This window comes from Hordeum vulgare, chromosome 1H (assembly GCF_904849725.1).
Source record: "Hordeum vulgare subsp. vulgare chromosome 1H, MorexV3_pseudomolecules_assembly, whole genome shotgun sequence".
In the NCBI taxonomy this organism is placed as follows: Eukaryota; Viridiplantae; Streptophyta; class Magnoliopsida; order Poales; family Poaceae; genus Hordeum; species Hordeum vulgare.
In genome coordinates this window covers 499,275,840-499,292,679 of record NC_058518.1, presented here as the reverse complement: position 1 = coordinate 499,292,679, position 16,840 = coordinate 499,275,840, and the positions used below count along the sequence as shown (strand labels likewise).

General features: G+C 47.8%; 2 protein-coding genes across 2 annotated transcripts; both read left to right on the top strand.

Annotated features, from left to right (window-relative positions):
• The first annotated feature begins 2,986 nt into the window (after positions 1 to 2,986).
• LOC123450187 (protein DEHYDRATION-INDUCED 19-like) lies at positions 2,987 to 7,876 on the top strand. The gene is made up of 5 exons (XM_045127565.1): positions 2,987 to 3,383; positions 3,500 to 3,648; positions 6,358 to 6,435; positions 6,506 to 6,783; positions 7,400 to 7,876. The coding sequence occupies exons 1-5, from the start codon at positions 3,311 to 3,313 to the stop codon at positions 7,497 to 7,499; spliced, it is 678 nt and encodes a 225-aa protein (XP_044983500.1). The 5' UTR covers positions 2,987 to 3,310; the 3' UTR covers positions 7,500 to 7,876.
• A 3,919-nt stretch (positions 7,877 to 11,795) lies between these two features.
• LOC123450176 (dolabradiene monooxygenase-like) lies at positions 11,796 to 16,554 on the top strand. Its single transcript, XM_045127561.1, has 2 exons — positions 11,796 to 12,820; positions 15,859 to 16,554. Exons 1-2 carry the CDS (start codon positions 11,912 to 11,914, stop codon positions 16,483 to 16,485), a joined length of 1,536 nt encoding a protein of 511 aa, XP_044983496.1. The 5' UTR covers positions 11,796 to 11,911; the 3' UTR covers positions 16,486 to 16,554.
• The last annotated feature ends 286 nt before the right edge of the window (positions 16,555 to 16,840 follow it).

Sequence of the window (16,840 nt, the reverse complement as noted above, 5' to 3'; positions counted from 1 at the left end):
GATGTAGAGAGGCTTAACTATGGTATTATAACCTTACTTCCCAAAGTGGTTGGGGCTAATAAGATGCAACAATTCAGACCTATATGTTTACTGCGTTGTGTGTACAAGTTGATGACTAAAGTGCTTACTATTAGATTGGAGCCTTTTGTTGATACTCTTTTTAGTAGGCACCTGAATGCTTTCATTAAAAATAGGGATATCATGGATGGGATTATGTCATTACATGAAATTCTACACCATTCCTATGCTCGTAAGAAACCTGGGATTGTGCTCAAACTTGATTTCGAAAAAGCCTATGATAAAGTAAATTGTGATTTCTTGTTGGAATGTCATAGTAAAAGGAAATTCAACACCCAATGGATAGATTGGGTTAGGAGAATTTTGGTGGGAGGTACTATTAGTGTGAAGTTGAATGATGAGGTGGGGGATTATTTCCAAAGTGCCAAAGGGGTGAGACAGGGTGATCCCCTTTCTCCCTTCCTATTTAATTTGGCAGCTGATTGCCTAACAAAAATGGTACTTAAGGCGCAGGAAAACAATCTGTTTACTGGATTAACAACAGATTTAGTGGAACGTGGGGTAGCTATTCTTTAGTATGCTGATGATACCATCTTGTGCTTTGAGGATAATCCTAGTAATGCGCTTAATATCAAGTTGCTGCTATATCTGTTTGAGATTATGTCAGGGCTGAAAATTTTCTGAAAAGTGAAATTTTCTCAGTTGGTGCTGATGATGAAACAATGAGAAATTATGCTGAAATGTTTAACTGTGAGATTGGATCGTTTCCCATTAAATACTTGGGCATGCCTGCCAGCTATGCTGGCCTTAAAGGCAATGATTGGTTGTTTGCTGATGACAAATTTACTAGCCATGGGGAAACCTGGATTAGTGAAACTTTGTCTAGCGGAGGCAGACTTATTAAGGTCAATGATGTGCTGTCACATATTCCATCCTATTATATGTCTATGGCCTTGATTAAGATAACTACTTTGGAGAGATGGGATAAGCCTAGGAGGAAATTCTTTTGGCATCGTAATGGGAGGAAAGGTTATCATATGGTGAAATGGTCCCGCATTTGTAGATCCAAGATGAAAGGGAGGCTGGGGGTTAAGGATCTGAGAAAGCAAAATATTAGCTTGCTGGCAAAATGGTGGTGGAAACTTGAAAAAAAGGAGGACTATGGCAAGATATTGTTAAAGCTAAATATCTTAAGAAAACCTCAGTGGCTAAGGTCAAACAGAAAGCTAATGATTTCCTTTGTTGGAAAGCTATATTAAAAGTCAAAGAGCATTATATGGCTGGTAGAGGAGTCCAGTTGAATAGAGGAAATATTGCTGGCCTTTGGTCAGATGACCTGGGGGATAACTTCCTTTTAAAAGATAAATATCTTGAGCTTTTTGAAATTTGTATAAATAAGGAATGTACTGTAGATAAGATGGAAAGCTTGAACCACCTTTCTGCCTTTAGAAGAAGATTGTCAAGTGAAATGCTGCAGAAGTGGAATGATATGAGAAAATATGTGCTGGGCAAGACTGACAAAGTTAAAAATGATGAGATATACTGGAAATTAGATAACTCCAGAGAATACTCTACTAAATCTATGTACAGGTGGTTGGAAAAAAAACATTGCGGGAGCTAGTTATAAATGGATTTGGGGGGCTAAGATTCCTTTGAAAATTCAAATTTTCTTATGGCAACTTTTCCAAGATTCTATCCTTACGAGAGATAATATGAAGAAACGCTAATGGCAGGGGAACCCTAGGTGTTCATTCTATGAGCAACCTTAATCGGCTCAGCATCTATTTTTTGGGTGTCTGGTTGCCAGGGTAGTTTGGAGGACTGTAGGAGCTATGTTTGGAACTAGTTATGTTCCAAAGTCTATATGACAGGTTTATGCATGGTTATACGCTTTTTACCTGGTTTTTGTGATGTTTATACTGTTGGCTTAGCCGCAATTTGCTGGGCTATATGGTTGGCTCGGAACCGTGCCACATTTGAGAAGAAATGGATCAATACTCCCTTTAAGATTGTCTTTACAACATGTGCATTTCTTAAATATTGGTCAGGCTTGCAAAAACCTGTGACGAGGGAGGTGGTCAAAAAAGGCGCTGACATGCTGAAAGAGAATGCTTCGTAGATGTTGTTGCTGTGCGGGCCGCCACTGTCAGAATCTACTAAGCAAGATGATGAAGACGGAGGCTGGGAGAAATGGTAATACTGATGAAGCTGGTTTTTGGGGTGAGCTGGTGGCATTTGCTGGATGTCTGCAGGTTAATTATCAGCAAGAAAGTTTCTATTATCTGTGGTTGTAGTTTGGTATCTTAGTTGTTTGTGCTCTTTGAGCCTGGTTTGTAGTTTGATGGTTGGAGATACTCCTGTGATACTGGTATGATGGTAGGCTAGATTTTGTTTTGCGTGATGAATGATGATACCAGGTTTTCGCCCCACAGTCTATCGTTCCTGATGACAGACGTAGACGGTGGGTTTCATGGTATTGTTACGAGCTCGCTTTTTTTTCTTTTCCTTCTTTTTGGTTCTGGCCCGAAAAAACATTGTATTTTCATTATAAAAGTAATGGAAAGGCGAGGAACCCGGTTCAAAAAAATATGTGCCGGATTCGTAAACTAGGCGGAAGAGTACAACCAAACCAAAATGTATTTCGCACCGCCCCTTCCCTGCCGACGAGCCGCAGATCGCCGCCACGCGCCGACCTCCCGCGGCCCCCCTCGACCGTTGGTCTGCAGGCATGCGGCGTCACTGCCACGCGTGCTACGGCTCTGTGCCTGCGCGGCCGATGGCACGAGACAGACCCGACCGGAGCTCCTTCCGTGGGTGGCCCACCACCGCGCAAACGGTGGACCGACCGCGGGCGTCGCCGCTGAGTTGCATGCCAACTCGCGCGCCAAAAGCAATTTTTTAACGGCGCTGCGCGGGCGGTAAGGTAAACGACGACGACGCCGCCGCCGCCGATCCGATCCGATCCGATGACGCGGTGGGGGACGGCGACCCGGTCCGGCCCCGGTGGCGAATAATAAAAGCGGCGCCGTGCCTCCATCCCTCACTCCTCCCCTCCCCTCCCCTCCCGTCCCCCGTCTGTCCGTCCGTCCGTCCGTCCGTCCCCTACACATCTCGTTCCCCAACCAGCGATAAGGCGGACAGCGACCGAGAGAAGCTCCCTCCTCGCCTCGCCTCGCATCCTCCTCCCTCCCCTGTCTCCCACCAGCTGATCCGCGCGCGGGGTCGGGAGAGGAGCGGCGCGTGCGAGAGCCGGCCCTATATTCTACCTACCCATCTATCTATCTACGCCGGCATGGACTCGGAGCACTGGATCTCGCGCCTGGCCGCCGCCAAGCGGTTCTACGCAGCGCAGCTCGGCCACGCCGGTACCCTCCCCCCCTCCCGGGATCCATCGATTGGATCGATTCGCTCTGCGCCGGGTTCCGTGGTTGATTGATTGGTTGGCTGGCTGATTGATTTGCCGGTTCTTGCGTGGGCGCAGATCGGGCGGGGATGGACGAGCTGGACATGGACGGCGACGAGAACGCCGGCAGGCCCGACTTGGCCTGCCCCTACTGCTACGAGGACCACGACGTCGCCTCCCTGATCGCCCACCTCGAGGAGGAGCACCCCTTCGAGCCCCACGCCGCGGTCAGTACCCCATTAACCTCCTCCTCCTCCCCCTCCTCTTCCTTGGATTGTTATTCAGAGACACAAGATCCATGGGACCAAGAACGAGCCCCCCTTGTTCAGAGGGGCGTTGACCTGCACGACCCAACAAGTCCTCCTCTTCCTCCCCCCCCTTCGCCTTATACCTTGTCTCTTGCGAATCGGAAGAAGAAAGTATGGTTTGCTTTGCTAGAATATCATATCATGGTTTGCATACTGCTCTGGCCTGGCAAATGGTTCTAGATGCGCACAAGGGCAGGATTTTTTGGCCTTGGTCAGTGTTCTTGGAGTAGAAAAGTTTGATCGTGGAACCTGGAGGAAGCAAAAACAAGTGTAGCTTTTTGGCATTTGTTTGTTCCCGTAAAGCTCATGCCAAGATTCTTGACAGAACAACAATATAGGCTGATAAACCGTGACTATGAGTAGGAATTATGAGGAGCAATGATTTAGTTTGGACACAAGGAACAGTGAAAGATTGTCAGCATCTCTTTTTAGTCAAAACTGGAGCGGCTATCACGGAACATAGAGTGATGGGAACCAAACCATAATCTTCTTCCCTGCCCAGTGCAGTCACTTTTCATGTCAGCAACTCTGCATCAATGCACGCCATATAGACCATTCTATGATTCTATCTATTAGGAACAAAACAATGCAGAAGAGCAGTCATATGTGAGATACAATCAATAAGTTGAAGAAAACACAACTTACCCTGTTGGTAAAATCAGTAAATAGACCAAGTATTGTTTTTGACATCAACTAGTTTCGCCTGTTGCTCGGAGAAGATTTTAGTTTGGCATGTTGTTTATTGGTTTCTGCCTGTCTAAAGTTGGACACCAAGTATTGTGTTTTACCTCAATTAGTTTCACCCGCTCCTTGGGATTTTTTTTAGATTGGCCTGTTGTTTATCGGTTTGTACCTCGTTGCTTGGATTATTAGAGATTCAGAGAAGGTGGAGTTCGTACTGCTTTGAGTGGCCTGGAGAATGAGAAGAGCTCTTTTTCTGAAGGGCGTTGACCTGGACGACCGAACGAGTCCTCCTTTTGTTTCACTCTTGTCACCTTGGGGATTCGAAGTACAAATATGGCTTGCTTGGCTGCAATATCATGGTCATAATGCTCTGGTCTGGCAAATGATTTTAGATGTGCAGAAGGGGAGGGAATTTTGGCCGTGTTCAGTAGAAACGGCTGATCATGAATCCGGAGATAAAAAAGGTGGAGCTTTTGGCATTTGCTACTGCTGTAACTCATGAGATCATTTCTTGACAAGAAGAAAACACTGGCCTGATAAACTCTTGACTAGGAGCAGTAATTATGAGGAGAAATTCTTTAATTTGAATGCAAGGGGCCGTTGTCAGTTTCTTGAAAGATGCTCAATTACACATGTCAACATCTCATTTTAGTCAAAACTAGAGTAGTTATCGTGGAGAGTGATGGGAACCGAAGCATGATCTCTTCTCTGCCCGGTGTATTCACTCATCATGTTGGCAACTCTCCATCAATGCATTTTGTGTTGTGTACACCATTCTATCTGTTAGGAACAACAAAGAAGAGCAATCATATTATTATTGTTACAATGAAGAGGGAGGTTTTTACTCAGGAAGAAAATCATATATTGGGAACATCAATAAATTGAGGAGAACTCAACTTATCCCCTGTTTTGTTAGAGTCAAGTGAAAGAGGATTTGGTTCTATGCAGCTTTAAGTGTACTGCATATAGATCAAGTGTTCTTCTTTTGCTCAATTAATTTCACCTATTCCTTCGAAAGAGAAGAGATTGACCTGTTGGTTATTGCTGTCTGCGCGTCTAAAGTAGATATGGAATTTTGGAACTTAGCAAAATTTCTGTAGTATACCTTCTATTGGCGTGGAACAAGAATGAGCTCTCTTGTTCAGAGACCTGGACGACAGAACGAGTCCTCTTCTTTTCTTTATCTTGTCCCTTGGGAATTCGATGTAGAAATATGGCTTGGTATGCTAAAATATTGGTTTGCATAATGCTTCTGACCTGGCAAATGATTTTAGGTGTGCAAAGCATGGGATTTTTGGCCTTGATCAGTGTTCTTGGAGTAGAAAAGGTTTATCATAAAATCTGGAGACAGAAAAAAAGTGTAGCTTTTGGCATTTGTTTGCTGCCATAAACTCATGCCATGATTGCTTGATAAAACTAGCAATATGTGCTGATAAACCATGACTCGGAGTAGGAATTATGAGGAGCAACAATTTAGTTTGAATGCAAATAGCAGTTATCAGTTTCACGGAAGATGCTCAATTTTATATGTCAACATCTCCTTTTAGTCGAAACTGGAGTGGCTATCACGGAACATAGAGTAATGGAAATTGAACCATGATCTTCTTCATTCTTGCCCAGTGCAGTCACTTTTCATGCCGAAAGCTCTCCGCCAATGCACATCGTATAGACCATTTCTATCTATTAGGAACAATGCAGAAGAACGAATATGTGAGGTAAAATCAGTAAATAGAAGAGAGTGCAACTTATCCTGTTGGTAAAACCAGTAAATATACTAAGCATTGTTTTTGACATCAACTAGTTTCACCTGTTGCTTGGAATTCTTTTTGATTGACCTGTTGTTGTTATCTATTTGTGCGTGTCTACAGTAGATAATATGGAATTTTGTAACTTGATGTTTTCGCTTCTATGTATTCTTATATGGTTTACCTCTCCTCATTTCAGCCTTGCCCTATCTGTTCCGAAAAGGTTTCTAAAGATATGCTTAATCATATCACCATGCAACATGGGTACTTGTTCAAGGTAAATCCCCTCCTTCATCCCCTCCTCCCCTCTTTTCATATGAGTTTCTTTAACTTTGGACCATGTGCAGAATCGCCGCAGGTTGCGCAGATTTGCTGTTCCAGGCAGCCAGTCGCTCTCTCTGCTGAGCCGGGATCTACGTGAAGCCCATTTGCAGGTGCTTCTGGGAGGTGGTGGGCATAGGTCGAGCAACAATAATGCGGCAAATATTTCAGCTGATCCCCTTCTGTCATCATTTGGCCTTAGCTTCCCAACATTAGATGCTGAGGAAACATCAAAATTGTCTACTCCTGCTCAGAGTGATGTACCAGTGCTAAAAGAGGCAGCTGCTCGGCCGTGGCGGTCAAGGTAAATATCTGTTGATACTGTGGATATTATAGACTTCGTACTGACCATCTTCTTCCTGTTACTCTCCTATTTATATATCTAGTGACCTGTCGACAGAGGAACTGCCTTTATGCCAACTGTTCTCTAATGCACCATGGCGATGTTTATTTTCAGTACATCTTTTACTTAATCTATTCAGATCATGAGAAATTTGTTTTAACCATGAAAATCTGACTTGTTGCAGAACATCTTTTACATAATTTAGTCAGATGAAGGGAAAAAAAATCTGTGTTGACCATGAAAACTGAACTCATTAGTTCTAGATAAACGAATGCTTACTGTCGATGATAAGTGATGACAGACTTGCACTAAGTAAGAACGTCAAGTAGCGTTGGTTTGACTTGAGAGAGATCATTTAGCTACAAACCTTGTATTTTCTTACTCCCTCCGTCCCAAAATAACTGTCTTGACTTTGTACTAGCTCTAATACAAAATTATACTAAGCTTAAGACAGTTATTTTGGGACGGAGGGAGTACTAATGAATGAAGTAATGAGTGGAATGTCTGGGCAACCACTTCCTATAAATCTTGAGGGAAACCTTATAATTGAGTCACCCGCGTCATTTTCTTTTGGCAGTATTGACTTGTCCCTCACAAGGGAAGAAAGGGAGCAAGCCAGCGTGAGAGCGGCATTCGTGCAAGACCTGCTGCTCTCCACCCTATTCAGAGACCAATAACTCAGAGGCAAGCCGATGTTACCGCTGCCCTGGTGCAGACTCCGAAAGGTTGGTGCCCCCAGACCAAGTCCCCAAATGTGATATCCATGGAAGATAGGGTTTGGGCACCCCAGCAAGGAAGGAGGTGCATCAGATCAGAGTTGATGTGGGCATGAGGTGTCCTAAGTTATTTGTAGCCGGTCTTTGTGTTGAGTTCCATCTCAGTTATCGCACGCGGTCTCGCAGGCGAGATAGATATCTGCGCAGGTCGCGGTGGTGTCTGTACCGTACCATACCGCTGCTTCTTTGCTTACAAGCATTGTTTTTGTTGTACCAGTTACATAATAATGTTGTGTTGCTATGCAACAGCAGAAGGGTATGCAGTTTACTTATTTCTAGTGTGGGTGTTCTTGCGGTTTACAGTAGTATGCTTCCAATTTTTACAGCAATATAGACTCCGGCAGCAGGCACCCGGAGAAGAGCGCGCAGCAGGTCACGGTGCTTCGCCGCGGGCCTGGAAAGCTTTGCCGCATTTCGGACGTTAACTTGTGCTGTTGGAGATATATTTGTGCGCTTGCTTGCGTGCATATGCGTGAGAGACAGAGACGCACCCGTCGAGCCCAAATGCAATTCGTTCTTGACATGTCAAGAGACAATTAATCCACAACGTGTCTCCATTGTTTGAACACCGTATATAATGTAAGAAGTAACGCTACACCTATGTAATTTTAGTTACGGGTCTAACGTAACGAGTGATGTGCAGAGTATCGATTGGAGACTGAGGTACGCAGGAGCCCACCCCCGAAGGAGGGGGTGGGGGACGGGAGCTCCTACCTGTCACTCATTGCGACCCAGATTTTCTTTTCCTGTTAATTTTTTTCCTTTTTTGTTTATTTTTTGGTTCGTTTTTTCTTTCCTTTTTTATTTAAAGCAAAAAAACATTTTTCGAATTTGCAGAATAATTTTGAAAAATCGTGAATAAATTTGAAAGCGCGGACATTTTTTTTAAACACGAATATTTTTTGAATATTAAGAACAAATTATTGAAAAGGAGAATAATTTTGAAAAATCCCGAATAATTTGAAAGCACAACAATTTTTTGAATTTTAGAACAACTTTTGAAAAATTGTGAATAAATTTGGAAGCGCGAACAATTTTTTAAATCTTGAGAATTTTTTTTTGAAAAAGGAAAACAATTTTGAAAAACCGTGAAGAATAAGAGGCGTATCGGTGAAATATGGTTTTGTCGACTTGATGAATATTATTTATACCTCTATCATAGCAAACCAAAGTGCCTCTCGCAACAGGGGGATGTAGTTGTCAAATTAAAATAATCCAATTTTGAGCTAGTCTAAATAAATGCATGGTCTTTCTTGGGAAAAAGCACTTTAATCAATGCAAGATCTACAATTCATCCAAGTCGACTCATGCAAGAATTGGTAGATCATCTGCTAAGATTCAGCCGCTTCTTTACGGTCTATGGCAACTATACAAGGAGACATAGTGATTGGCCGACGCCATACAGGGAAGGATCATAGGACGGGTGGACAACGAGCAATATTTGGGTCGCTCGCTGATCTGGTAGGCTGTTGGGGGGGGGGGGGGGAGGATGCGCGCTGGGAGGGCCGGGACGACTGAAGCTAGGAAGGCGGACGTTGAAACCCTAACGTGGCGGGGGTGATGGGGAAAGGAAAATATAGATCGGGAGTGTGGTGAAAACCGACACTGAGTGAGCACTAACATGTTAGTTAGACCTCAGCGAAGGCAGCGAAAAGACGTGTCACACATGTATCGGCAAACCGACTAATGACGTAGGATCCACCGAGTTACAGATGGGGCGACATACGTCACCCAACGCCTCGTTCAACCACAAGCGAATAAATCATGTGAGCTTAGTAACTCTACTCATATATTGTGTCCTAGTTGCCCAAAAAAGAGAATGGGGAAGTATAGGGAAATAAGCCATTATAGGGTTACATTAATAATAATACTTCATAGAGAAATGAACTAAAAGACGTATCTTCATTAACACACAATTGCTCTCTCTCTCTCTCCCTCTCTCCCTCCTTCTCTCCCCCTCTCTCTCCCTCTCCCCCTCTCCCCCTCTTCCTCCTTCTCCCCCCTCTCCCTCTCTCTCCCTCTCTCACTCTCTCCCTCCTTCTCCCCCTCTCTCCATCTCTCTCTCCCTTCCTCCCTCCCCCTCCCCTCCCTCTCCCTCTCTCCCTCTGTCCATCCCTCCCTCCTTAAAATACAGTGTGACATCAACATTTGACTATGGCAACGTGCTAAGAGACAAGCACTAAGAAGAGCCCTAACATGGCCTAATGGGGGGGGGGGGGGTGCTGGAAAAGCCTTCTATCTATTCAATAACTGTCATGGCAATACCGATTTAATCTAACCTAAATGATACCGCCCACATGTGTGGCAGTTTTGCAACTCGCCCACACGCGTGGAAGTTCGTCCATTCAATTCTGCACGATCTTGACACATTGTGACGGTTTTGTGTGCCACGTTGGAAGCGGCTGGTGTGTGGGCCTTTAGTAGTTAGCCCAAGCGTTCGTTTCACGCACGGAGAGCTCGCGGCGGCCAACCAGACGTGCGGTGGAACTATCATCGGCCCCGCACGCCCACACGATCGCCACACGTCTCCTCTTCCCATCCCTCTCCCACACCCATTCGCATTCGAGAGTGCAGAGAGCAATCTCTCTTACCCGAATATATTATTTGTCATGTCTTTTTTGCAGTGTTTCAGGGGCAATTGCCTAGTGTGCTTAGAAGCATATGGCAACTCCCACTAGTGTTAGTATGTGGTAACTCCTACACTTCTTAAATCATGGCAACTTAGTTGACCAGGCATGGCAACTGCAGTTGATAAGTCAAGGTAGCCGTAGTTGACCATACATGGCAACAACTGCAGTTGGCCATAAATGACAACTGCATTTGACCTGAGATGGCAACTGCAGTTGTCCAGACATGGCGACTGCAGCTGAGCAACCATGGCAACTGTAGTTGTCCAGACATGGCAACTGCAATTGAGCAACCATGGCAACTGCAGTTGAATAGACATGGCAAGTGCGGTTGAACAACATGGAAACTGCATTTGACTAGAGATGGCAACTGCTGTTGGATAGTATTGGTAAATGTGATTGATTAGAGATGGCAAAACGTATGCCATTTTAACTCTACAAACATGGCAAGTCCGACTTTTCTCCCTCCAATCTCTTGGTGAAAAAATTGTAAGGGGAGGGAAGAGGAGAATGGTCGTATCCATGAGGTTTTGGATCCATATGGGATTCGTTGCCATGTTTTTCGTCCAGGCGACGCTAGGGTTTTACTCTGATTGCCATAGCAATTTTTGAACCACAAGAAGGGAGGCAAGGGAAGATTGTCGATCAGGAGGCGGGAGATGGTAGGGGGGGTTAAGCGAGGTTTGGGGTGGGGGCGTGTGGTGGCTGCCACGTGAGGGACCCACTCTAGCTTTGTGGGACACATGGAGCGCATGGCCGTGAGGTGGGACGCCCGGCGTGCGAGGCCGCGAGGTGGGAGGTCGGACGTGCGGGCCGTGAGGCAGGAGGCCGAACGTGCAGGCGTCACCTGTTTTGCCCGCACATAGACGTGCGAGCAGTTTCTCTTACATACCATACGGGACATGCGGTAAGACTCCCTTAACGTCCATACGTGTGAGCAATACCGGGATCCTAACCTTATCATGCAAAAAAGTGGGAATAGAGGAAATTGCAGTAGCATGTCCACTCAAGTCCTAAAAGATTCTGTTTACGCTTGTTTGATTCCACCGCAGGAAAAAACAAAGGATTGTTTGTAAGAGGTGTTTGTGGATGAAAAATTTCCTGTATGAAATCTAGTGCAATGGATTTCTCGAGAGAATTCCCATAGGATTTAATCCCCGGAATCAAATAACTAGATATAAAAAAAATACAAAGATTATAACCCACCAAAGTTCTTACAAAAAATCTTTGAATCAAATACGCGTTGTTTGTGAAGTACTCCCTCAGTCACGGTTTAGAAGACATGCTTGAAAATTCTATGAAGCATAGATGATTATTGATTGGTTGTGAGATGGACTAAAAAATAACATTTACACTATACATGTATATAAAAATAATACAATAAAGTAATTATCTGTTAAGATTAAATGCAATGCGATTTAATCTTTGTTTATTGTGGAAATGTAAAGTTAATCGTTTTCTAAACTCTAACGTAGGGAGTACACAATTTTATACGTACTCAATTTTTTCCGTCCTTATGTGCACAAATTTCCACAAATGAGGTGAGACAGGATTTATCTGTCGCAAGCTACAACACCACTTCGTTATCCACATCACTGTCAACCGCTTCGTGTGGAACTCAAGAAGCGAAATTCGGTACGTGACTCAACGCTGGCTCCTCGCCGTGCTCGGACCCCCGGATCACGAATGGAGGACGCCTACGTCGTCGTCTACCTCGGCCTAGCTCTCGTGTCACTGCTCCTCGTGCTCGCTGGCCGCAGGCGCAGGGGCGCGCGCGGTGATGGCGGCGACGGCCTGCGCCTGCCACCGGGGCCCTGGCAGCTGCCGGTGATCGGGAGCCTGCACCACCTATTCCTCGCCGGGCAGCTCCCACACCGCGCGATGCGCGACCTGGCGCGGCGCCACGGGCCGGCCATGCTGCTCCGGCTCGGCGAGGTGCCCACGCTGGTGGTGTCGTCCCGAGAGGGCGCGCGCGAGGTGATGAAGACCCACGACACGGCGTTCGCGACGCGGCCCCTGAGCGCCACCATGCGCGTGCTCACCAACGGCGGCCGGGACATCATCTTCGCGCCCTACGGGGACTACTGGCGCCAGCTCCGGAAGATCGCCGTCGCGGAGCTCCTCACCGCGCGCCGCGTGCTCTCCTTCCGCGCCATCCGCGAGGAGGAGGTCGCCGCCGCGCTCCGCGGCGTCGCCGGGGCCGCGGGGGCCGCGCGGCCCGTCGAGATGCGCGCGGTGCTGGCCGCCCTGGTGGCGGACAGCACGGTGCGCGCCGTGCTGGGCGACCGGTGCCGGGAGCGCGACGCGTTCCTCCGGGCGCTGGACCGCTCCATGCAGCTCGCGGCCGGGTTCAACCCGGCCGACCTGTGGCCTTCGTCGTGGCTCGCCGCGCGGCTCAGCAGCGCTGTGCGCCGCGCCGGGGAGTGCCGCGACACCGTGTACGGCATCCTCGACGGCGTCGTCCGGGAGCACCTGGAGAGGATGGAAGGCGGCGGAGGCCATGACGAGGACATGCTCTACGTGCTGCTGAGGATCCAGAAGGAGGGTGCGCTCCAGTTTCCGCTCGACATGGACGTCATCAAATCTGTCATCTTCGTAAGTATTCTCTTCTACTAGTGATTTTGTCTAAATATTCCGTGCAACTATCCTGCATGCATGACAAATTTGGGATCCTCGGCAAATTAACAGGCTGCGTGTACCCTCTTCTTTCTCAAACAAATCTATCCTTTAATTACCCATTTGTTAACTTAAATCATTTATATCTTTTGAACTAATATTAAATTTCATAATATTTTGTATATTTGAACTCTAGCACAAAGACCTATAGAACAAAGACCAATCTTGGAAATGTTTTGGATAGTACCAGTATGTTTTTTTTCTTTAAGTCTGTTTTTTAAATGAGCATTTTTCTTTGCAGAAACGCTAAAAATCCGATGTCAGGTTTTAGTCATGGAAAATCTGACATGTTTCACGGTAATTTATCATGACATAACAGATTTAAGTTGGAAGCACGATAATTTTCTGGCAAAAGAAATAAATTGAGACAAATTTGCCATGATCGTCAACTAAAGTTGCCATACTCGGCACTAACATAGTTACCAATGAAAAACATTTGATTTTTTTTTAGAAAAGGAGGTTAAACCGCCGGCCTCTGCATCAATCGATGCATGCAGCCATCTTATTAATTATTTCACAAAGGTCTAACAAAAGTATACATCAATCCACCCAAAGCCACCACTCACACCTACAAACTTGATAATGTGGAGTGCTCTTACTCCACATATCTAAGACCGGTGTTGTTTCCAATCCATCCAGATAACGTATCGGGAACAATACCCGGTGCAGCACACCTAAAACGCACACCTCACGCACACGTTTTACCAGCCGTCATCATCTTCGAACCACTGACCCATCTTCAGGAAAGAGATCCGCATCATCCTTGCCAGTCCAATCATCCGTCGACGCCACAATGGCGCCCAACGACGCTACCGTCTTGCGCTCATCCGTCCAGATGCGAAGACTCCGGCACATCTGTCGTGCGTAGCACCTGCCAACTAGGCATGACTCTGCGTAGCATCTGTCGGCCAGGCATGACTTGACAGCTTTACCGAAATTCCGTGCAAGACGAAGCCGCTCCACCTCCTGCCTCAGTCTGCCAGCGTTGCTCCACAAACGATGCTCTCAAGAGAGAAACGACACCGCAGTACCGCCATCGTCCGATCTGGAAGACCAGATCCTAGGATTTCCCCCGAAGCAGTGCCCACCACCAGCAGCCGTTCAGGATCCACACAGTGCCCACCATCACTCAGCCCTCAAGGCGAAGCCTTCAGGAAGGTCACGACATCAAGGACGCCGCCGCCGCCCACCGGAGTTAGGGTTTTCACCCGAGAGGCAAGGAAGGGGAGCAGAGGAGCAGATGAATACCAACGTCTCCAAAAAGAATAACGGCGCCCTTAGCGTCGTCGTCGGCGCGGCCGGCCTGGGCCAACCAAGGGGTTTCCCCCAATCCGAATCTCCTCCACCGGCTTCACCCGCAGGTAGGGCCCCCGCAACCACGCCGGCAACGCCAAGAATCCGCAGGAGAGAGGCCCACAGATCAGGACCTGGGGGGCGCAGGTGACGGTGCGGGCAGCGGCCGACGAAGGGGAACATCACACCTCCATAACGACGCTTCCAAGAAAGATAGCGGCACCCGCGGGCGTCGCCGTCACGGCTCCGATGAAGACCGGAGCAAGGATTTCTTCCGGAGCTGCGCTGGATATCCACCGCCACCGACCGCTGAGCATGACCGCCACGCACCAGCCAAGGCCACTGCACCGCGCGCCCTGGACAGTGCTCGTGCCCAGCCGACCAGCGCAGCCTCGCCCTGCTGCCGCTCCCTACCACCAGGGCCGAGTGCCTCGCCAGATCCGGCCATGGAGCCCCGGATCCGCCCTCCGATTGGCGAGATCACACCGGATCACGCAACCGCCGACGCGGCGCGCCGCCGCCATTGCCCGAGGGCCGACGCGAGGGGCCCCGCCGCCGCCATCCCCGGGGTGTGCGCGGCTTCGCCGACGTCCCCTCCGGCAGCGACGAAGCGGGAGGGGGGCGGAGATGGGGTCCGATGCTCCTACTGTGGCGGAGGAAGCAGGTCGGGAGGTTGGGGGAAGGCGGGAACTGGAGATGGGGGAGGGAGGACGGGGGAAGGAGGGGGGCGAAGCACCCAACGAGGGCGGCCGGCGGCGGAGGACGGGGCGGCTGGTGGCGGCGGGGAGAACCCTAACGGGAGCCTAGCTTTTTTGAATATCTTTTCTAAATAAATGAAACTTGTTTCTTGAACACACAGATTGCAGTCTATTCAAAATAATAATTTCATTCGTTTGAAAAAAAACATATCTCACTCATTTAGGACACTTATTTTACTCATTTCAAAACACTAATCTCAGTCGTTTTTTAAAAACTGATTTCACATGATTCAAAAAATAAATCTTAATCATTTGAAAAAGATTGCTTCCCTCATTCCAAGAACTAATTTTGCTAGATTCTAAAACTATTTCCACTCGTTTCAAAAAATAGACTTCGCTCATTCTAAAAAGCTGATGGAGAAAAATAAAATCAAACTAGTCAGAATATATCCAAAATTAGTCTTGTTCTAGAGGACTTTGCGCGAGGAGTTCATCATACATACAAAAAGTTGTAAAAACTGAATATTACTTTAAAAAATACAAATGCTTTAAATATGGAAAAGTAGAATAAAATGGTGGATTTGTTTGGAGAGAGACGGGAAAGAACTGGGATGTGACACCAGGCCTAGTGACATCGAACCCATGTGGACCAATTGATTTGATTCTCATGGCATGACTTAGACACAGCCTTATTCGGCTTCCATGATTGACTTTGTCGTGCTTATGTGACGTTGTTTCCTTTTTCTTGACGAACAATTTATTCCAAAGTGGTTGAAACGTGTACGGTTGTATCAAAATGTTCACTGTGTTCTGCTGTATTTTTTAACCATTGGAAATTGCCTTGAAAATTGGCCTATGCTTTTGTTCATTTTGGCAAAGGAATCGGCATAGTTTTATCAGAATCCAAGGAATATGGAACACAAGCCTGGATACAGCCCCTTGAAAAACCTCATGTTTTCCGTACAGGACGTATTCGGCGCCGGCAGCGAGACATCGGCCACGACGCTGGAGTGGGCCATGGCGGAGCTGATCAAGAACCCCAGGGTCATGCAAAAGGCGACGGCGGAGGTCCGGCAAGCCTTCCATGGCCGCGGCGCCGTGGCCGAGCATGCTCTAGGCGAGCTCGCCTACCTGCACCTGGTCATCCGGGAGACGCTGCGGCTGCACACGCCCCTGCCGCTGTTGCTCCCGCGCGAGTGCCAGGAGCCATGCCAGGTGCTGGGATACGATGTGCCGCGCGGCACGCAGGTGATAGTGAACGCATGGGCACTGGGCCGCGACAAGCTCTACTGGCCCGACGCGCCGGAGGAGTTCCGGCCGGAGCGGTTCGATGGGGACGCGGCGTCGGACTTCGGGGGCGGCGACTTTGCGTTCTTGCCGTTTGGCGCTGGCCGGAGGATGTGCCCTGGGATGGCGTTCGGCCTCGCCAATGTCGAGCTCGCGCTCGCGAGCCTCCTCTTTCACTTTGATTGGGGATTGTCGGGGCTGGAGTCGGCGGAGCTCGACATGACTGAGGCATTCGGTCTCACCGCGCGGCGGAAGGACAAGCTCCTGTTGCGCCCTGTTCTCCGGGTGCCTGTTCCCGGAGTCTAACTGATGCATACGTAATCTGTAAGAATTGGATGTATATTGTAAAAACTGTAGTTATGCCATAGTTATCCTTGTTGAAATTGGTAGTGGGCTTTACGTCCATTAGAGAATTTCAGAAAAATCTTCAAGGACCCATGTAGGTGGTGGCGTGACAAGGTGGTGGGAGTTTAGTCCCACCCCGCTAGTGGAGGAGAGTTTGGATCCCTTTATAAGGGTCTCTCTTTCACATGCTATTGAAGAGTGAGAAGAGAAGGTGCCCTCGCGCACTCCTCCTCCGCCGCCCGCCTCGCTCGTTGGGGGTCCGCGTCGCTCTCGTCATCGTCATGTCTTCACCAAGCGAAGCTCATGGAGTAGTGTG